This window comes from Dendropsophus ebraccatus, chromosome 14 (assembly GCF_027789765.1).
Source record: "Dendropsophus ebraccatus isolate aDenEbr1 chromosome 14, aDenEbr1.pat, whole genome shotgun sequence".
Taxonomy (NCBI): domain Eukaryota; kingdom Metazoa; phylum Chordata; class Amphibia; order Anura; family Hylidae; genus Dendropsophus; species Dendropsophus ebraccatus.
In genome coordinates, this window is record NC_091467.1 from 59,944,660 (window position 1) to 59,967,285 (window position 22,626).

General features: G+C 43.0%; 3 protein-coding genes across 3 annotated transcripts in view; 1 reads left to right on the forward strand and 2 right to left on the reverse strand.

Annotated features, from left to right (window-relative positions):
* Positions 1-331: 331 nt before the first annotated feature.
* On the reverse strand, positions 332-2,819 carry LOC138772342 (protein kinase C delta type-like). The gene is made up of 3 exons (XM_069952674.1): positions 2,453-2,819; positions 1,653-1,969; positions 332-1,529 (listed from the first exon to the last, which is right to left on the reverse strand). Exons 1-3 carry the CDS (start codon positions 2,753-2,755, stop codon positions 974-976), a joined length of 1,176 nt encoding a protein of 391 aa, XP_069808775.1. The 5' UTR covers positions 2,756-2,819; the 3' UTR covers positions 332-973.
* Positions 2,820-4,209: 1,390 nt separating this feature from the next.
* On the reverse strand, positions 4,210-21,103 carry LOC138771937 (bactericidal permeability-increasing protein-like). The gene is made up of 15 exons (XM_069951939.1): positions 20,894-21,103; positions 19,584-19,698; positions 17,893-18,021; positions 17,464-17,619; positions 16,816-16,879; positions 16,668-16,731; positions 15,146-15,237; positions 14,659-14,835; positions 14,035-14,094; positions 13,039-13,206; positions 10,906-10,973; positions 8,951-8,993; positions 6,859-6,922; positions 5,599-5,675; positions 4,210-4,493 (listed from the first exon to the last, which is right to left on the reverse strand). Exons 1-15 carry the CDS (start codon positions 21,021-21,023, stop codon positions 4,455-4,457), a joined length of 1,446 nt encoding a protein of 481 aa, XP_069808040.1. The 5' UTR covers positions 21,024-21,103; the 3' UTR covers positions 4,210-4,454.
* Positions 19,710-22,626, forward strand: part of BPIFB2 (BPI fold containing family B member 2) — a 31,821-nt gene continuing 28,904 nt past the window's right edge. The window contains exon 1 of the mRNA XM_069951942.1: positions 19,710-19,737. The gene's annotated coding sequence lies outside the window, so the exon portion shown is untranslated. The remainder of the gene's footprint in view (positions 19,738-22,626) is intronic.

Consider the following 22,626-nt stretch of genomic DNA (forward strand, 5'->3'; position numbering starts at 1 on the left):
TTTTTTTGTCTCTGAAAGAAAGTGGCCATGTTTTTCTAATGCTGGATAACACTTAAGGTCCTTTTACACTTGCCGATTTCTCAGCCACAATCAGCCCATGTGATTGGACCTTTACTCCTTAGCCGATCTCTGGTGTCGCTGACTGACATCTTCCATGTCTTCTGCTGGCTGCTTGTAGAGGAGAATGGAGACAAGGCTGATCCTCTGCTGTGTAGCCGGCAGTATTACCTCCTCTATGAGACCCACTTACTCCATTATCTATCAGATTCAGCACATTTATTACAACACTACACGATCACCCAATGGTAATAAAGACACAGACACAGTCATATAGGGGGAAAATGAACATTTTATTTTTAGTAATAAGAATATGTGAAGAAAAAAAACAAAAAACTAAAAGAACCTATCACCCTAACCCTATTTAAGGCCTGAGATGATCCTGAGGAAGGCAAAACCTTCTTGAGGAGTCAATTGTCCTCAAGCTGGAAAAATTCCTTCCCGACCCCAAATGTGGCGATCAGAACAAGTCCCAGGATCAAAGCCGATGTCTACCTGTGTCTACTTGTATGTGTGTGTATGTGCCTATCCTTGTATGTATGTGACTATATGTGTGTCTACCCTCATGTGTGTGATCGGACTGTATGTGTGATGTGTATTACTTACCTGGCCTGTGCTGAGCCGCTATGCGACTATTTATCCTGCGCTCACCGGGTGCCAGATGGAAATCACAGCACAGGCCTCACCCGGGGGGTTGTGGAGGGTCCTCGGAAGGTGGCGATGTCTGATGCCAGCCAGGTATTGGTGGTGTCAAGGTCCGGAGCAACATCTTGATGGAAATCAGCAGCATGAAGATGGTACAGAGATGATCTTGTAGACGAGCCGAGGTCTCAGCAGCAGAGGCATGGGTCAGGGGGCACAGAGTTCTGGGCAGAAGGCACCGGGCTGATCCTGTAAGATATAAACAACAAGAAACTCACCGGGCCCAGCTTGATGCTGTGAAGGAGAATCCGGCCACGGGGTGATGGGACGTTGTCTCCTCCGGCCACTGCAGATGTTCATTCCTCAGAACTGCCTTGAATGGGATGAATGGCGGCTGTGCTCTCCTCTGCTCCAGCTCCTCCCAATCGATAGTGATGAAGAACGGATGGTCTCTGATGTTCTTGGACACTCCCAGACGCTTCTCAGGATCTTTACACAGCAGTTCTGTAATGAGAAGATGTAAGTCATTATTCAGCCATGATGGAATATTAGGCTGGTCCCTGGTGATGGATTTATACGCCATCTTGTAGACAGGGCCGAAGTAGAACGGGGAGTGTCCTGCTGCCATCCTGGATACGACGATCCCCAGGCTCCACCAGTCCGCTGCTGTGTCATACTGGTGGAGGAAGACCTCAGGGGCGATGTAGCTGAATGTGCCCGTCACTCCAGTGATCTTCTTGGAGGCGCTGACTCCATCTTGGGCAAGCCCCAGGTCGATTATCCGGATGTGTCCGTCTCCATCCAACATGATGTTTCCAGGCTTTAAATCTCTGCAAAGGAAGAAGAAATATTACAGTAAGAGGAGAGAACAGTGAATCCGATAAGGCCGGCCATGATGCAGGGGTCAGGGGCTCTACACTGCAAAACCCGGAATAATTCAGGACTCTGCTTACCGGTGGACGATCGTCTTTCTGTGAAGAAACTGGAGTCCGCATGCTATCTCAGCTGTGTAGAATCTGACGTTGTTAGGGTCCAGATAGCCGCACATCCGAATCAGATCCTCCAGGCTGCCGCCGGCCAGATGCTCGGTGATGAAGTAGGCCTGGCCCCGAGACTGCAGTGCGGCATACAGGTGGAGGATGAACGGGCAGTCTCGGGCCATCAGAAGTATCCGCCGCTCTCTCTGTAGAATGGCTTCATTCTTCTTCTTTTTCCTGATGACTTTCATGGCCACGTAGTCGCTTCGGCTGGGGGTTGATGCCAGGAACACCTGAAAGAAAGCAAATAGGAAATGATTACTGAGTAGTCACAGGGGAAATACTTATACATGGATTACATGGGGATTTCTCTCCAATGATTGCTGACTATTCTGCTGTATAAGATAGAGGGGAGGTCTGAGGGGTCGGTCAGGGGGGATCTAGGACCCTACAGCTGAACTATCCCCTCTCTAGCAGACTAGACCTAATGTGGAGGTGCATTACAGTACAGTGATATAGAAGGAGCTGCTGATATCAGTCACCCATAGATATAGATGGTACCGGAGGCTCTTAGCACTGGAGATGTGATAACACAGAATAAACATGGCGGCTAGGTACTTTCTGGGATTCATCCTATAGTATAAAACTACATTTACCCTCCTGGCCCTTAAGTGGCTGATAACAGTAAACAATAGCTTGCAATTAGCGGTACAACAATCAGAATAAACATTAGTCTCGCCGTCCCAGTAGTAGGAAATAAAAAGTTGTTGACTTACTCTTCCAAAGGCGCCTCTACCTAGTTCCTGATAGATGGTGAAGTCGCTGATGGTACATCTGGGTGGTGCGGGGTCCTGGGTGCCGTCCGGTCCTGACTCCTCATCCTCCAATACTCCGCCATCCTCTCCTCTCCTCCTCTTCTCTCGCTCCTCGCTCTCCTCTTGTCTCTTCCTCTTCTCCTGTCTCTTCCTCTCGAATCCTCCGTCCTCTCCTCTCCTCTTCTTCTCTCGCTCCTCGCTCTCCTCCTCTCTCCTCCTCTTCTGTCTCCTTTCGCCATTTTCTCTCTCCTCCGTAGACGCCATCTCTAGCAATCCTATCGCCTTGGTCCAATCGGTCCAACTGACAGTTACCTGGCAGTAAACAACTCTTGGCGGTATCCAGGCAACGGGATGTCACATGCTCAGGTGGCACCTGCCTGCCAGTGGTCCATAGACCTGTACAGCCATATACACTGGGATGTGGCCATCATGAGCCATAGTCTGGTGTCCAGAGGAATGGAGACATGACTGGTCCTTGTAGTGCTATAATATTAGTAGATGGGCAGAGGATGGGACTGAGGTCTGGGTTGGCATTGGTGCCCATAAGCTCTGCTACAGTGTTAGAATAAGGGCAAATGGGAGGAAATCCTAATGATCCAGGAATATCCAAGAGATAATAATCACCCAGATACACAGGGTGTATGTCCATAGCCTAGAATGACAGTGCCCAGGTCAGTGCAGATCTCGGTTTACAGGGAGAAGAAGTTTTTATAGAGATTAAAGAAGGATTCATCCACCATGTTGGTTTATTCTGAGGTGTGACATGTTATAAAGGCTTCATATAGATATGATAGGAGTGATCTGATGATATACACCCGGCCATGGGTTATTGATAGGGAGAAGATTGTACATTGCCACAGTCTGCCTCTCTCTCCCAAGTACCCATAGCAGCTGCACCATCTACCTCTATGGTCCAGACACATTTGGAGCCCGATAATGTTCACCAACATTTCCCAGAGGAGACTTAAAGGGGAACTATCAACAGGTTAAACTATTCTAACCTGCTGATAGCCCTTTATAGTGTCGGGGACGCTGAGGAGGAAGGTATGTGTGTTACCTTCCTCCTCTGTGCTGGTCCAGTGTTGTTAGTTGGGGTAAACTCCGCTCCGGAGGACCGTTAGGAGCACTGCCGCACCATCTGACCCGCCTCTTCTAATGATAATCAATGGAGGGGGTGGGCCAGATCACACAGCCGGCCTATCAGCAACGGTGAGGACATTACTGGGGCACAGTTAAGCCTAAATGCATGAAAGCCCAGGCTCTGGGGGTGAAACGAACACCCTCCATAATGGGTTAACGGGGTTATCCAGCGCTACAAAAACATGGCCACTTTTGCACCACTCTTGCCTCCAGTTCAGGTGTGGTTTGCAGTTAAGCTCCATTTACTTCAATGGAACTAAGTTTCAAACCCCACCCAATCTGGAGACAAGAGGGGGGGGGGGGGGGGGGAAGTGGCCATGTTTTTGTAGCGCTGGATAACTCCTTTAAACAAGAGCAATAGTTCGGCTTTACCAAATTTGAGGCAGAGTGTCAGTTTGCTGTCCCAGCCTTGTTTCTGCACACATGACAAGCCAATGTAACTTGCTGGTAGCCCGACCCTCGGTTTAGCCAATACATGGCAGAAACCTTGGTGCAGAATATTTTACATGACGGGTAAAGGAGCTTCCAGAATAACAAATAGGGCAACAAGTTCAGAAAGGAATGATTCCATATTCATATGAATAGAAAAAATTTCTTTATTTAGGGAAGTAACGTCACATCCATCATCCATATAATAAACTGGCTGTGTAGTATATTGTAGGCCCCGTGCCCCTGACCGGTCACAATGTTATCCATCATCATCTCATCCTTGTAACCAAATCCTGATGCCGCCTCCGTAGTTTCCGCCTCAGATTCTGTAGATTTCCCGCTTCTCTCCCGTCTATTAATGTTCGGTCGCTGTGACAATCTTTACCTCAATGAGTTATTCGTATTTGACGTCCGCTCCCAGAAGAATATAATGCTAGATAATGAATGAATGGAGTAAGTTCATCTTACTATAAGGATATAACTTTACTTCCATTATATGTTGTTTATTGTAATTTGCCACCACTATATACTGTATCTACTACTCCCCATATAAACTCTATGGGGGAGATTTATCAGACATGGTGTAGAGTGAAACTGGCTCAGTTGCCCCTAGCAACCAATCAGATTCCACCTTTCATTTTCCAAAGAGTCTGTGAGGAATGAAAAGTGGAATCTGATTGGTTGCTAGGGGCAACTGAGCCAGTTTCACTTTACACCATGTTTGATAACTCTCCCCCATTATAAGCGTGACAAAGATAGACAAGCCCTGTAGTCGGCTATGCTTATTAGTCTAATAGAGTTGAATATAGTGGCAGCGCACATATCCGATCACTTATACTGCAAATGGGTGATGAGTCCTTTGTGGGAAACCCCCTTTAAGTTCTTTTTTGCCTCTTACAGCCAAATTAATTCACAGCAGATTATCATGTCTTCCAGTTTGAATGGGGCACTTATTAAAGGGGTAGTCCACCAAAAAAATCTTTTAAATCAACTGGTGCCAGAGATTTGTAATTTACTTCTAGTAAAAATTCTCAAGTCTTCCAGTACTTATCAGCTGCTGTATGTCCTGGCAGGAAGTGGTGTATTCTTTCCAGTCTGACACAGTGCTCTCTGCTGCCACCTCTGTCCATGTCAGGAACTGTCCAAAGAAGGAGAGGCGTTCTATGAGGATTTGCTACTGCTCTGGACAGTCCCTGGAATAGACAGAGGTGGCAGCAGAGAGCACTGGGTCAGACTGGAAAGAATACACCACTTCCTGCAGGACATACAGCAGCTGATAAGTATGGTAAGACAAGATTTTTTAAAAAAAGAAGTAAATGACAAATCTCTGGATTTTTTGTGACACCGATTGATTTGAAAGAAAAAAATGTTCTGTGGAGTACCCCTTTAAGAGCAGTGTCCAGTTTCAATAAATCAGCCTCACCCGTTATATAATAAAATATCTAAAATCTATGGATACAATCTATGGTCGTGTCCTGAACACTCATGGCCGTGGCTCAATGTCCAATCTATATGCGTAAGTATTGGTCATACTGTACCTCATCTATCTTTAGCATGACATTGGAGAGCTGAATGTGATCCAGCAGCGGCAGAGGATAGCCATTCCTGAAAATTTCTAGAAGAAATAGAAGTAGAGGTAGGATATAAGCTCTGAAGATAACACGTCCATGTGCTCTACATTGTCCTCCCTACCCTTAAAGGAGTATTCTTCTATTGACAAGCTTTGGCCTAACCACAGTAACTAAGAGTCCTGACCTCCAATGGCCATATGAAAAGTAGCTGTGTTCTGTAATATATGTTCTCCTATAAATGCTTTTTCGCAGTTTACATATAGAATAAGGCTATGTTCATACATAGTATGAGACCGGCCGTTCTGTGACCCGGCCGGATCACGGAGCGGCCAGTCTCAGAAAAGATCATCCCGGCCGGTACTGCAGTACTGGCCAGATCATCTTTAGGGCAGCAGAGTTCTGATGCGGGCTCATCCTCATCTTTAGGGCAGCAGAGTTCTGATGCGGGCTCATCCTCATCTTTAGGGCAGCAGAGTTCTGATGCGGGCTCATCCTTGCGCGCCTGCATCAGAACTCTCCACTGCACACTATGGAGCAAGGGGCTGGAGCTGCTCGCTCCATAGTGTGCACTGACAGGGTTTTCTGCGGCCACTATTCAATGAATAGCGGCCGCAGAAAACTGACATGTTAGTTGTTTGCGGCGCTGCTAGGGATCGCGGCCGGAGTGTATATGCTCTGGATGGGATTTCATAGGTGGCAACGGCACATATATTTTTGTATTAATCACGGCCGTTGTTGCAATCAGCAACAACGGCCGTACTAATACGAAAATATACGTTGTGTGAACATAGCCTTACTCTGTATGGGAAATCCCCTAGAAACTCCCTAGAAGCATTGCAATAATTCTGTAAGGCTGAGTGCACATTGCGTTTTTAGTGTCCATTTAAAGTTGTATGGAAGAAATGGATGCAAAAACGGATGGTAAAAACGGATGCAGTTGTACGCCATCTGCTAGGGTCCGTTCTCCAAGGACTTACATTATAAAAAAAGATGGATTGAAACTGATCCATCTTTTATTTTTTAGCGTACACAAAAACGTATGACAAATGCCACAAAGTGCCCCCCTCCAGGGTCCATACTGATGCAGCCACTGGTAACATGACCCTTGAGACATCACAGATGACTAACTGTAATTCAAGTTTTTGCCAGCAGGTGGCAATGTAATTGTAAAAATGACATACAGTTCTGCATACAAAACAGGACGGACAGGCAGGGTTACGTACATACCATTAACTCGAGGAAGCAGAATGTGCGAGAGGTAAAAGTTCACAGCGTAGCTCAGAAGATCCACCTGGAAGATCAGCATTGAGATATAATACTTAAATTACATATTTACATATAAGGCTATGTTCACACTACGTAAGTGGTACTTATGTAGTGCTGCAGGCTGAGGGAATTCGGGCCGGAGTATATACACATGGTATACACTCCGGCCAGGATCCCTAGCGGCGCTGCGAGAAACTGACATGTCAGTTTTCTGTGGCCGCTGTTCACCGTATAGCGGCCGCAGAAAACCCTGTCAGTTCACACAATGGAGCGAGCGGCTCCGGGCGTACACTCCATTGTGTGCAGTGGGGAGTTCTGATGTGATCATCTGTATCCACTCAAAAGTAAAGCTAAATTGATGAATAACGGCGCTATTTCTCTGTGCTATGTGCTGTACTTCCAGGTTATTGTACACATACAGTGAAGTAAAAGCAAAATACTGCCATGAAATAGAGTGAAAAATATGGTTGTTTTTCCGATATAATAATGTGCACCATTGATGTCTCTGGGGATTTGGATGTCTGGGAACACACTAACAAATAGCAAAACAAACAAACAAACAAACAGCAAGTATGAGTATAAAAATAATGAACATTAGCAAGTTGTCACCTGTTCACACATTGTGTGATTTTGTTGCCCTGCCAAAAGATAACTTAAAAACAAGGCAAAGATACATCTGTAACTTAAAACAGGCTGTAAAAGTAGTTTAAAAAAACTGCAGTTTTTTTTAAAAATAGGAATATACAAATGTACTGTACTATCACTTCCCTAGACTCAGTGGTCGGCTTGTGAGTCAGTTGCCTTTGATTTCCATGTAACAAACATCATGTACCTGCAATACACTCTAGCTAGAATTTCACCCATATCTATCTCCCTCCCACTAAAGGGATATTTCACTCAAACATAACTTTTAATATGCAACGGCCTATGGTGAGACTAACAATTCATTCCATTATTATCTATTCAGTCTCATTCCCCCAGTTTTGAGCTGCTGCTTCAGTCTCCCCCTTCTCCCCTTCCTTCTGAGACAGCCGATGTAAACAAGTTCCTGGCAGGCTTTATCTGTAACATTGTAGCTTCTCTGGGTCCATTTACACAGACAGATTATCTGACAGATTATCTGCCAAAGATTTGAAGCTCTGTTTATAGTCCGTTCCTGGCTTTGGCTTCAAATCTATGGCAGATAATCTGTCAAATAATCTTTCTGTGTAAATGGACCCTTAGTAATGCTGGGAGGAATAATCACAGTGAGTTAATCAGCAACTTAACCCTCCCAGCATTACAAAGAAGCTACAATGTTGCAGATAACGCCTGCCAGGGACTTGTTTACATCAGCCATCTCGGAAGGGAGGGGGCAGGAGGGGGAGACCGAGAGAAAATCTTACACACAGATTTTTGTGTCTTCTGAAGAAAGCAACACCTCAGAACTGGGAGAAGGAGACTGAATAAATAATAACAAGTATGTAAGGAATTGTTAGTCTCTCCATGGACAGCAACATATGAAAAGTTATGTTTGATTGGAATACCCCTTTTAATATAAACCCTCCCACAGTAACCTCCCTCATAGTTAGGGGCAGATAACTTTGAAATCATAGCTAGAGTGTACAGCAGGAACAGGAAGTTTATTACAGGATGTACACCAGGCAGGATTTGTATACTTCATCGTTGGATGAAAGACTATTAGAAAACCTCTTTAAAGATCGAATACCATCTAACAAAGCACTATGGGGGAGATTTATCAAACATGGTGTAAAGTGACACTGGCTCAGTTGCCCCTAGCAACCAATCAGATTACACCTTTCATTCCTCACAGACTCTTTGGAAAATGAAAGGTGGAATCTGATTGGTTGCTAGGGGCAACTGAGCCAGTGTCACTTTACACCAGTTTGATAAATCTCCCCCTATGTATATTGCATGTAAAAACAATGCACATATGTTATGGCCAGGAGGTCATAGAAAACTAGTTGTACAGGTTTTGTTGGGTGAGGTGAGTAATAATTACCATGAACCAATAATAAGAGAAGGTTTAGTGACAGGAGTGGATTGTACTCACAGGGAAAGGCCCCACAGACGACTCTTCCAGAGAAATCTTAATGCTGGAAAAGCAAAAATATTTAGTGAATATTTAGTCTATCACATTCATTGGGCTGTAGATCTGTCAATATTTTCACAGTCCTTTTTGTTAGAAGGGACCTCCTAAAAATCCCCGACCACATTATATGGCAGCAAGTGTTGGATTACCCTGCAGCGCCACCACAGGCAAAAGGAGGTATTACATGGTGTTGATTGACTGAAGTGGGCTGTCCATGCGATCCACAGACATGAAGACACACCTGGTAGCCGATCTGTGCGCTGACTAATTCATAGAGGACCTAAAGCAATAACTCAGAACGTCCTAATAGAGAATTTGGATTGGATTTTACCAAACTAAACTAGTTTGAACTTTTAGAATGATTTGAATTCAAAAAGCTTTAATCCGACATTTTTTTAAACAATTAATAGATTTGTTTGTTAAGGGTGCGTTCACACCTACAGGATCTGCAGAAGATTTGATGCTGTGTTCAGTTATTTAAATGAAATCTGCTGCAGATCCTGTAGGTGTGAACGCACCATAAGGCTACGTTCACACTATGTAAGTTTCCGGCCGTAGCGCGTTCCGTGAATAAGCGGCCGGAAACTTACGTAGTTTGCGTACAATGGAAAGTATACGATCTACGGGCGCACAGTTCACACTACATACGAACTTACGCCCGGATTGTATGCGGCGCCGTAAAAAATGAACCAGACCATTGTTTCCGGACGGAAATGCCGTAACTTACGCCCGTAGCGTAACATGCGGTCCCGTACGGAGTGGTGATTTCTTCATTTTGCCAGCTTTTTGTTCTGATCCAAAAGGTTCTGTGGGGTGTCCGGGGCTAGACCGCTGTTAGATCGCTACGAAGAGCGCTCGGGAAGCGTAAGTACGCTACGGGCGTAAGTTCGCGGTCCGTACGTATCCGGCCGCAACTTGCGTAAAGTCCCGGCCGGACATATACGGCCGGACATATACGTAGTGTGAACCTAGCCTCAAGGAGTATTTTCAATCTCCAGTCCTCCAGTGCTGCAGGAAGTGGTGTATTTTCCAGTCTGGAGAGCAGGAGAGGTTTTCTATGGGGATTTGCTGCTGTTCTGGACAGTTCCTGACATGGACAGAGGTGGCAGCAGAGAGCACTGTGTCAGATAATACACCACTTCCTGTGGGACATACAGCAGCTGATAAGTACTGGAAGACAGAAGATTAAAAAAAAAATAAATAAAAGTACATTACAAATCTCTGGCACCAGTTGATTTGAAAGATTTTTTTCTGAACTACCCCTTTAAGGCCATATCATCCAGCCTGATGCCTTATGTAAGCGAGCGCATATCTGCTAGATCGGCGCTCGTTTACTGAGCCTATTACACGACTCAATAATCATCATCATATACATCAAGGGCTGTATATATATATATATATATATATATATATATATATATATATAGTTAGTGATGTCTGTGCATCCTTTGCCTTAAATGTAAAATATCAAACCTTATCCATACCTGCCCACACTCCTGGGCCCGCTGCCCGCTGCCCGCTCCCCACAGCCACCGCTGGAACTTCAGAGGTCTTTAAAGTGACAGGCTGCAGCTGCGGCACTGTCCCGTCTCGGCCACTGAATGGCAGAGCGGCCTGTCACTTCTCTGAAGTTCCACGGGCGGCTGAGGGAGCGTGCAGAAGTTTGGAGAACTCCTTGTACTACAGCCATTACTGTAAGCTTCCTTGGTTCACGGATAGTTCTAGCAGTGGGACACTATATAAGCACTGGGACACCTTGAGATATTCTGATCTGCAGACTCTTCTAACAGGAAGGACATGTCTACTATGGCCAATCCTTATAATATCATTCACCCTATGTGTCATTGCTTTTACCATTGTTACAAGTAACACATCCCAATACACTCTTGTGCCTGGCATTGAATGTTGTAATTCACCTGCTAAGCTCCAGGTAGCCCACAATCCGACTTGAATTCACTCCCACTTTTGCCACAGCGTTAGTTGACTATAAAAGAAAAAAATAAATAAAAGTTAAGAAATGCTAAAACATATAAAATAGTACAATACAATATAATAGAGTATAAAACAATAGGGCATTGTCATCCAAACATCACATTGATAGGTAAAGTCTGAAATTCACAGCAGTGGATGTGACATGACTACAATATTTGTATCCATTCAGCCCAAAGAACAAGAGCATGTTATTATTTTTCTAGAACATGGGACTTCATAACAAAAAAAACCCTGTATATACAGTATATACATATCGGCTCTGTGATGTGGCCAATAAAATCTCTTGTGGCCAAAGGCAGAATCCTGCCTGTAGCCACAGGAGTGACTGGCAGAGCATAGAGCCAACGGTTACTTGCCTTGTCCGTCAACTGTATTTAACTATAAGGGCCGATTAGAAGCCCTTATGGTTAAATACATAGGTGCAGGAGCAGACCTGCTGCTTAACCCCTTATGTACTGCAATGTGTAAGTGGCCCAAAGCTCTCTTACATGCTGCAGCACAAAAAAGGATTAAAAAGCAGAAGATAAGGAGATCTCTGCTTTACTGCTCATGCACTGTTAATCCCTGACCTTTGCAGGAGCTTTGGAGAACAGAGGTCAGGGGTTATCGGAGCAGTATAGCAGAAATCTCTTTGTCTTTTGCTTTTTAACCCTTTTTTGTGTTGCAGCGTGTAAGAGAGCTTTGGTTCACTTACACACTGCAGCACATAAGGGGTTAAGCAGAGGGACACAGGACAGCTCTTATCTTCACTCTGCATGCCCCCTCCTGCACAGGCCCCATAGCAGCTGCCTTGCCTGCCTCTATGGTAGCTACCCCACTGATTCTCATCTTTCTGCTTTATAGCAGGCTACTACAGGATACCAGTTCTTGTAAGGAGTATTCTTCATTTCTTCCACTGTTATCTCTCTCTCTCTCTATATATATAGGGCTAAAGTATACATTTTATGTATATTTATACTATATTACTATATATCCACACTATAAATATATATATATATATAGCAGTATGACCCAGTGGCGTAGCTACCATAGAGGCAGGGAAGGCGGTTGCTATGGGGCCCGTGGAGGGAGGGGGCCCAGGGAAGATAAGAGCCTCCTGTGTCGTTTTGCTTAACCCCTTATTTACTGCAGTGTTTAAGTGACCCAGTGTTCTCTTACATGCTGCAAAACAAAAAAAGAGTTAATACAGAAGACAATTAGCTCTCTGCCTGACTACTCTGATAACCTCTGACCTCTGTGTTCCTGCAGAGGTCAGGGGTTATCAGTGCAGGAGTAGAAGGAGAGAGCTAATTGTCTCCTGTATTAACCCTTTTTTGTGTTGCAGCATGTAAGAATGTAAGAGAACACTGGGTCACTTACTCACTGCAGTAAATAAAGGGTTAAGCAAAAGGTAGTCTGCTCCTGCACCTATGTATATAACCATAGGATTCTGCCTCTGGCCACAAGAGAATTTTTTTGGGGCCACATAACCAAGTATGTGTATATATATATATATATATATATATATATATATATATGTGTGTGTGTGTGTGTGTGTGTGTGTGTGTGTGTGTGTAGGGGAGGGGGGGGGGGCTCACACAGTTTTTTGCTATGGGGCCCCATGAATCCTAGCTTCGCCCCTGGTATGACCACTGCTTTTAGAGTGGTGGTCCGTAAACTAGACTTGAACTATCCAGAGCAGTAGCAAATCCCCATAGAAAATCTCTTCTGCTCTAGACAGTTCCTGACATGTACAGAGGTGGAGGCAGAGAGCACTGTGTCAGACTGGAAAGAATACACCATTTCCTGCAGGACATACAGCAGCTGATAAGTACTGGAAGACTTGAGATTTTTAAAATAGAAGTAAATTATAAATCTTAATAACTTTCTGACACCGGTTCATTTGAAAGAAAATAATTTTTGCTAGAGTGCCCCTTTAAATCCTTACTTATCTGGCCTACCTGTCTACAACCATCCTATAACAGATGGGCTTTAGGGTAATAATAACAGATCCAGTTTAACCCCTTGTTCGCTTGACACTCTTATTTGTCCTACAACAAGCTCAGTGAATGTCTTACCAAGTTCAATAGGAAAAGTGGAGCCAGAGATGAGTTGGGTAATATGGCATAGGCCTGGATGTCCACCACTGGGGAAATGGTCACATTTCCTGGTTCCATGGCCAGAGATGGAGCGGAAGGCGAGGAAATCTGGAGCTTCATTAACATATCTGGATACATCTTTGATAACTGAGGATGAGAATATTAAAGAGCAAAATTGAACTTCCGACCATCCTCTGGAGCTCATATACAACAATGTCACTGACCAGCTGTGGACATCTCAATCAGATATTAGCAATAGTTAAAACACCATTTTGCAGGGTTTCTATGTAGGCTGGCACACTTTTTAAGGGGTTATCCGGTTAGGTAAAATATATGTATATAACAATTTATTCTATACATGTCTTTACCTTCTGCTTCCTTCCCTCAGTTTTAAGCTGCTGCTTTCTGCTAAAGACATAGAAAACTGTATCAGAGCTGTTCACTCTGTCTCTGCTCTCAACTAGAGATTAACGAACATCGGGAAATCTTAGGTTCGATCGAACTCGAACCTTCAGCATTTGATTCCCGATGCCTTCCCGTCTTGTGGGGAAGGTGGAGACTGCCCAAGTACCGCCTGGAAAACAGGGATACAGCCTAGGTAATAGGCCTTCCCAGGATACAGCCTTCCCAGACGACTGATGTAAAGAAGTCCCTACCTGCAACTTTGTAATGCTGGGAGGATTAATCACAGTGAGTTCATCAGCACTTTGACCTCAGATTAACCCTCCCAGCATTAAAAAGAAGCTACATAGTTGCAGATGCAGGGACTGGTTTTCATTAGATGGGAGGAGGGGGAGAGAAAAGATCTCACACAGTTTATTGTGTCTTCAGCAGAAAGCAGCAGCTCAGAACTGGGGGAAGGAGACTGAATAGATAATAATAAGTATGGACTGAATTGTCAGTCTCCCGGAGGGAGGATGATCCAACATGTATTTTACCTGGATATCCCCTTTAAGATGACATAATGTTCTTTACCTGTGGTATCATTTTCCCAAAGGATGATGTATTCAGTCTCACAGGAAAATCTTTTGGAATCTATAGAGAGAATTTGAGAACAGTTGAGAGGATCTTTGGGTATACTGTAGAGTACCTGATCTTTGACATGGTCAGATGAGGTCAGAATGAATGTCATGCCCAAATGGGTTGTTTAGGTGAACGCTGCTGCCAAACCTAATATTGGGCTTAGAGAAGCACATATGTACTCTGGGAATTACAGGCTGCTGGGGAAGCGGCTGATGCCCAATAAGTATCGTGCACAGGTCTTATTCTAAATCATAGGACTTATGACACTTACTGGGTGAGGCACTGAACAAGCACTTTAAGTTTGGTTCAGTACAACTTTGAGGTAGGGGGTTTTAAGCAAGGGGTGGCCATAAAACGAGTCTTTGGGTTTGTGTATTCAACATAAACATGTTAATAAAGCTTAAGGCAGTAGTTCAGTGGCATACAATGTATGTCTTGCTGATTCAGTTAGTACAGGAGCAGGGACTCCTGTCTATGAGAGAGGACCCTGCTGCTTTACTGATTTGCCTAAGGCTAACACGAATAAAACCAGTTAACATAATAAAGTTTTATTATTTTTTTAGTTGTTTGTCATACCATATCATCCGTCAGATTAAAGACGAGCTTCCCAGCAGACTGATAGACAAATCCAGCAGTGTTAAATAAGTAATCTGAGACGGCAAAGTACACCATGAGACTGTGGTCATCGGGTACAGAAAGCGGATGTGGTGAGAAGGGTGGTGGGCTGCGGTGGGCCCGTTCGAAAAATTCTCCCTATGGATACAGAAAATCATTAGGGTAGACTGGCAGCTACTTATGATTAATAATGCTGACGCATTTCAGACTTACGGCCTTGTAGAGACATAGGGGGTGATTTATCAAACATGTAAAGTGAAACAGGCCCAGTTGCCCCTAGCAACCAATCAGATTCCACCTTTCATTTTCCAAAGAGTCTGTGAGGAATGAAAGGTGGAATCTGATTGGTTGCTAGGGGCAACTGAGCCAGTTTCACTTTACAACATGTTTGATAAATCTCCCCCTTATTCTGTATGTCATTGTTAACTACCAGTATAAGACATTGTACCTTCAATGGCACATCCAAATTTTCAGCAGTCACAAATGGAGGACCCGTCAAAGAGTAATCAATATCGGCTACATCATCAATTTTGGCTGTAACTGAAATGTAAATCATGATTTTAATTATTATAACCATGATGTCATCATACACATTATAGTTATAAAAAGTACCCTTGAGAGGATAAAGCAGTTGTTAAGTGTGGCAAGACTGGGGTAAAAAGGAAAACAAACAACAAAAAAAAAAAAAACTGTACTCACTTGTCCTGAGCCCCCCCCTTGTCTAATAGAGCCTGGTCCTACTGCACATTGCATTGTGTAATAGGTCCCCTTAGTTTTGCTACCAACACAAGGACGTGCCTTAGCAGGTCACCAATGTAGCCACTGATTGGCTGAGCAGGCACTTCCTTAAGCTGAGACCAGGTGGGGGATCAGGGTGGAATAGTATTATAACATCTTGTTATCAGGGTTGCTGGCTTATATGTTAATTTTATAGTGTTACTAAAAGTTTAAAGACTGTGGGGGAGATTTATCAAATATGGTGTAAAGTGAAACTGGCTCAGTTGCCCCTAGCAACCAATCAGATTCCACCTTTTATTTTCCAAAGAGTCTGTGAGGAATAAAAAGTGGAATCTGATTGGTTGCTAGGGGCAACTGAGCCAGTTTCACTTTACTGTATGTCTTGTTCTTGGAGTTTTACTTGTTTAAAGTGCCTTGTTCCTGTTACCGATATTAATTATCAGCATAGACATCAGCACATTGTGTGAGAACCAGTCAGCATGGAAAATACTGGAGTAAAATGCACATGATATTGATACAGACCTTAGAAGGGCTACAGATAAAGAAGCATTAATTGTACAGCATCATCTGTGCTGTCTATTACACAGTCCTTCCAGCAGAAGCTGCGGCTGTTGCTATAGTCCAACAGCTTCAGGCATCATTGTCAAACTCAAAGGATTTCCCCAAAAGTCCCTGTAGATGATGGAATGTTACAGCAGCGATAAAGCATTTTGGTATGGGTGTGGAGATCAAACATGATTTTTCATATGTTGCTGCCCATGGTGAGACTAACATTTTCTTCCATACTTGTTATTATCTGTTCAGTCTCCATCCAGTTCTGAGCTTCTGCTTTCTGCTGAAATCACAAAAAACTGTGTGTGAGTTTTTCTCTCAGTCTCCTCCTCCTCCTCCCTTCTGAGACGGCCAGTGTAAACAAGTCCCTAACTGCAACTTTGTGATAACTTTCAGCCATGTCAAAAGTAAGGGGGGGGAGGGAGTGGGAGAGAAAAGCTCACACACAGTTTTTTGTGTGTTCAGCAAAAAGCAGCAGCTCAGAACTGCAGAAGGAGACTGAATAGATAATAACAAGTATGGAAGGAATTGTTAGTATCACCATGGGCAGCAACATATGAAAAGTTATGTTTGAGTGGAATACCCCTTTAACGCCTCCAGTACCTTTTGTCAATGTCATTTTTAGTTGTGTTTTGACGCACAGCTAAAACGTTCAGTCTTTGTAATGTTCAGTACTGTACCTGGTAAAGTTCTCAGCACTGGCTCCAGTTGATTTTTAACGGAATCGACAACCAATGGACAAATCTAAAGGAAAACAAAGTTAGAAATTCCCATGTAACATCTTTATACGAGCAATAGTAAAAAAATTTACCATAATGGGAACATTACCTGGTTTTGTAAGTTATCCTTTAAGGATGAGGCGATGGCATCATCAAAGAGGTTAATAAGCCAACTGTAAAATAGAATGTATCACAAGGTAAAACTACAGCACCTTCATGTCATTCTAAACAGGTTATGGTGGACTAGTACATATAGCTCTATATTATTATAAAACCATGGAATAGACCCAAGAACCACATATAGGTTGTAGAACCCTGGTGTATTAGATACTAGTGGTTCCTAAAGTTGTCCTTACAACTTTAATAAGTGACGGACCAACCATAGTCGGGCAGTTAGTCATCTCTCCCATCCGACCACCGTTTTCCCCGAATACAGAAATGTTTGGCACAGTCGAGCGTTCCTGTATTCTCTATTGGTCGCGGTAAGAAATATCTCGACTGAAGCAAAGGGGCCTCTATCTCTACTGACATCATCTGTCGGTGGATGGTTGGAAATCCCCCATACAACTTAGGTTGATGTCCAACTAAAGTATAAGGTCTACGAGGACCTTATGACACAAGAAGATAAGAAGGCTTCCACGATAAGCTCATCTCTATAACCTACATTCTTCTACTTTAAAATAGGAAGAATCTCAAATAGTAGTTTCTCGGAGATAATCTTCAGCCGAATAACGTAAAACACAACGTACAAACTTACTCAAGTCCACCAGAAAAGTGTACGTCCATATCTGAGATATGGGCACTGCAACCAGAAGCAGATATTGTTGGTCGACCAGAACCATCGCTTCCTAAACTGAGTCCCACCGAAATCGAGATCCCCAGGACCTTTAATTCAAAGTCACCATCAGTAGATCTAGATGGAAAAAGAAGAGAAGAAAATGACTGACTGTTCACTTGAAGGAGCTTCCTAAGTCTAAATTATCAAGTGATAAGTAAAAAGATTTGACATTTGGAAATACTGGATAACAACCCCATTTCAGATGTATAGGAGTATATATAGAGAAGATAAGAAGTCCTTCAAAAATACCAATATGGCTAAGCAATGGCCAGCTTGGATACTCATCTCTAGACACAATCCTTTGTTAGATAATTTCATATAAGAAATTCATGAAATATTTTTGCTTACACGAACAGATAACGTACACCCCACTTTCCATGTATTTCAATGTAGGCCCCGGAGATGGAAAGCTTCAGGCCAACGTTGGGAAGAAGGGTGACTTGTGAACTGGGCAACTGGAAATTGGTTATAGTCATACTGCAAAAGAACAATGTAAAGGGTTATTCATTCATAACAAGTTAGCTGGTATTTTGTTCTCCTTGCACACTTAGAGAATAAACATACAGCATGGGAATTGCATACTGTGGTTAATTTAATATGAAATCCACCTAACTTTAAGGTGCAGCTGTGTAACATTAATAGACCAACAGCAGAACCACAGGTAAATCTATTATTTATACATAGAAGATTATGAATGGACAATCAGAACTGTTTTTGAATCCAAGATGGAACATGGAAGAACCTCATACTGCTTAACGTCCAATGGACCCAAGCCATTCGGTACAGTACTGAGTTTATTTAGGGATTTCTCCCTAGGGCACATCAGTCTTAAGTACTTGACTGATAGGGTAGTGAGGTACTTTTGATGTTCCATATGTGTGAATTAAGTTGGTCCCCATAAATAAAGTTCTTTAACTTAAAAAATTTCCAAAATGGACAACAGTACAGTTGGTAAGGGATTAACCCATGGCAATGAGAGTCATAAATAAAGGTAGTTCCTGAGATGTTAAAATCCATTAGGAGAAAGAGAGAAAACACTTTGGTCAAAAGCCAAACTGGAGGTCCATGAAGGTCATAGACTGCTAATAGGTCCTAATAGGGCCTCTCAGTCTAGTAAAGAGACTTGATGTTGATCTTCTTGAAGGCCATAGCAGAGATGTCCCTCAGACCTGGCCAAGCTGACTATTTTGAGTATTGATTTTTGATGCTATTGGGAACACAAGTGGTTCCTGGTAACCCGGGGGTAAAATAATTCCTTACTAACTTCTTATTCTCAGCTCACTACTGTCCTAACTATTTCAGTCCTCTACTTCTTAACTCTAGTTCTGAACTCCTTGGACCGTGGATTGGCACTCGGGTGGGGATGTTTGTCACGGCAGAAGGATGCTTTATTGTGATTAGAGGTGAACGAACCCGAACTATCAGCTGCCTAAAGAAGGTGGATGCAACCCGAAGACCACCGGGAAAACTTGGATAAAGCCATTGGCTACAATAAAACTTGGATAAAGCTTGAAACCAGGGCTGAATCAGTTATACACTGTATGTTTGTCTTTTGTGGTCAACCGTCCAGCTTGAGTTCTTGCAAGGGAAAAGTGCTGACTGTGCTGGATTTAAACCGTGGACAGCTTTATGCTATACTTGCTATGAGTAATGGGGGGGGGGGGGCATATACCTATTTTAGATCGGAGGATGTTGTTGAGTTCTTGTTCTTCTAATAAGGAAGTGAAAATGTTGATGCATCTGCTCTCAAAGTTACTGACACTTAATCGCTGTATTTCTCGCAGCATTGTAAAAGACTATTCTGTTGTAATATGTATTACGAAAAGAAATGGAAATCTGATCTGATCTCCTTTTCTCCTTTTCACACACACACACATATATATATATATATATATATATATATATATATATATATAAATTTTTTTTAAAAACTTTAGCTTTATTTTTTTACTCTGTGGCCTATTTGGTTATCACCATGAATGACTGCAGAATTACCAAAAAAGAAGATAAAGAAGAAGAAGCTGAAGATTCACGCTCACCTATTAATATGGTACTTTACATCTCCCAGGATTCCGACATCATAAGATCCGGAGTAATCTGGTAAATGAAGAGTTGACAGTCTCTGTTGTAGAACGCTTATGCCTTGCTGACGGGCTGTGAGGAAACACAAGGATTACGTTGGTTAGGTTAATAGTGAGTATACACCGGTCCTTATGTGTTAAGGTGAGCTTAGAATAAATACTGGTCCCAGACCACAAGTCAGAAATTTCCCATTAATAGTAAGAGAGTGCCCATAAACATCACCAGCCATACAGCATCAGCCACATGGTGCAGATTCGCCCCTTCTCCCTGGCGTACGCCTGCCATATACGCTTGCCCGATGGTTGGGCTGTGGGAGCGTGGCCTCCTCCTGCACCTCATTTATCTTTTGTTAATTTTTATTATTTGTTAATTTTTATTTATTAACATTTATTTGTTTTCTTAAGATGTATACTTGCTTTGTATAACGCTCTACGAGCAGCTGCGGGGACAGGCCCCTCCAGCTCTGTTACTAACTATGTTCTATGTCTTTGGGAATTTTGTTCTTTTATGCTCTTTGCTTTAATTCAAGGTCTGGACTAGGAGTCTTTGCCAATAGATAACAGCTACGGGGGATGGAGACTAATACAATGAAGAAGGAACTAAGGATTGTTCCCATAATAAACAGAATCAGCTTGAATGCTGGCTTGGTCTCATGTGTTTGGTTGATATTCAATAACTGCAATCTAAAACCTCAATGTGTGAATACAGCCTTAGCCAATGCACTTGCACGTGTAGGTCTATAAGGTAATGTGGATTAAGAAACAGCAGAATTCTATTTAACGGCCGTTATTACACGAAGCCATTATGGGCCGTATCCGATTTGTGTAATAGAAGACAACCGGATAACAGGAGGGTCGCCTTGTCCCCCTTCCCTGATTTAGAGTAATAAAAGATTAGCTATTCCTGTTATCACTCCACGCTACTGATCTACAACTACAACTCCCATCATAATGAGAATATCCATGCATACTAGAGATGAGCGAACCGGGTTCGGGTTCAAGTCCATCCGAACCCGAACGTTCGGCATTTGATTAGCTGGGGCTGCTGAACTTGGATAAAGCTCTAAGGTTGTCTGGAAAACATGGATACAGCCAATGACCATATCCATGTTTTCCACATAGCCTTATGGCTTTATCCAACTTCAGCAGCCACCGCTAATCAAATGCCGAAAGTTCGGGTTCGGATGGACTCCAGCATGCTCCAGGTTCGCTCATCTCTAATGCACACATATTCAGCTCCCGCACACACAATATACAGTGAATCCTACCATAATCCAGCCCTTTCTGGGTGATTCTTACAACCAAACCGGGATCAGCAGCGCCTGCTGCTCCAAGCAGAGCCAGGGAGCAGGCCAGGGTCAGTGTATACGCCACGGTCAGTGTATACGCCAGTGCCATCTCTGCCGGGCATCAACAGAGAACGAGCTGGAAAGAAGAAATCTACAAACTCAACATGAAGTGAAACTTAAAGACTGAAAGTGGAATGAGGAAGTGGAGGGTGACATGTATTGGGGCAGCCCCCGGGATAGACGTATACTATTGTGTACAAATCAGCCGTCAGGAATAAACACTATAGGTTCTTGCTCTCCTTACAATATTATATTATACAATATTATTATTCTCAATGCTCGCTTTGTGTTGTTTTTTTTGTTAGGTTATAGATAGAGAAGATGAGATGGCAGCATAGTCAGCAAGTGTCTTTGCCAGCAATGTGCTGCGCCCTGCAAGAATAACATGGCGCCAGTGCCACCTGCTGAGAGATCATGGGAAATTAAAGTCTAACATATTACATAACATACCGAATGAATGAATAGCAATGAATGGGGATAGTCAGATATAATTATTATTATTTATTTTAACATACAGTATGTATGTGTTTCTATAGCATCAAGCACACTTTACTGTATAAAATGCACATCTGCTGTAAAGTGTATAATGCACGTCTGCTGTATATAATGCACGCCTGGCCTGCTGTATATAATACACATCTGCGGTATATGATGCACATCTGCTGTATATAATGTACATCTGCTGTATATAATACACGCCTGCTGTATATAATACTATAATGCATGTCTGCTGTATATAATGCAAATCTGCTGTATATAATGCACATCTGCTGTATATAATACTATAATGCATGTCTGCTGTATATAATGTACATCTGCTGTATATAATACTATAATGCATGTCTTCTGTATATAATGCACATCTGCTGTATATAATCTATGTCTGCTGTATATAATGCACATCTGCTGTATATAATGCACATCTGCTGTATATAATACATGCCTGCTGTATATAATACTATAATGCATGTCTGCTGTATATAATGCAAATCTGCTGTATATAATGTACATCTGCTGTATATAATACTATAATGCATGTCTTCTGTATATAATGCACATCTGCTGTATATAATCTATGTCTGCTGTATATAAAGCACATCTGCTGTATATAATGCACATCTGCTGTAATGCATGTCTGCGGTATACAATCCACGTCTGCTGTATATAATGAGTGTCTGCTGTATATAATGCAAGTTTGTTGTACAGTGGTACCTTGATTTAAGAGTAACTTGGTTTAAGAGCGTTTTGGTTTAAGAGCTCACAGTTTTTCAAACTTGTGACTTGGTTTAAGAGCTTTGCTTTGGTTTAAGAGCTTCCTGTACTGGGTGGGAGGGGGAGTGGGGGAGGGGCATGGCCTGCATGGCGGGGTCTACAGCCCTGTACTCTGACCCAGGAAGTCTCCCTCACCTTCCAAATCATAGCAGATCCACTTCAGGCTGGGGGTTACATCAGGGGACAGGACTGTGGAGGTAATCTCTCCATAGCTGTAACCCCTCGCTCCCCGGACAGAGAGTGCTGCATGTATGTGCCCACATCTGCCCTGCTCATTCCCTTATGCTCCCTGCAGTCTCTGTCAGCCCTTGTGTTTCCCGTCCTCTCCATTACTGTACAGTAATTTATAATATCACATATTCTGTCATTTCTGAATGTTT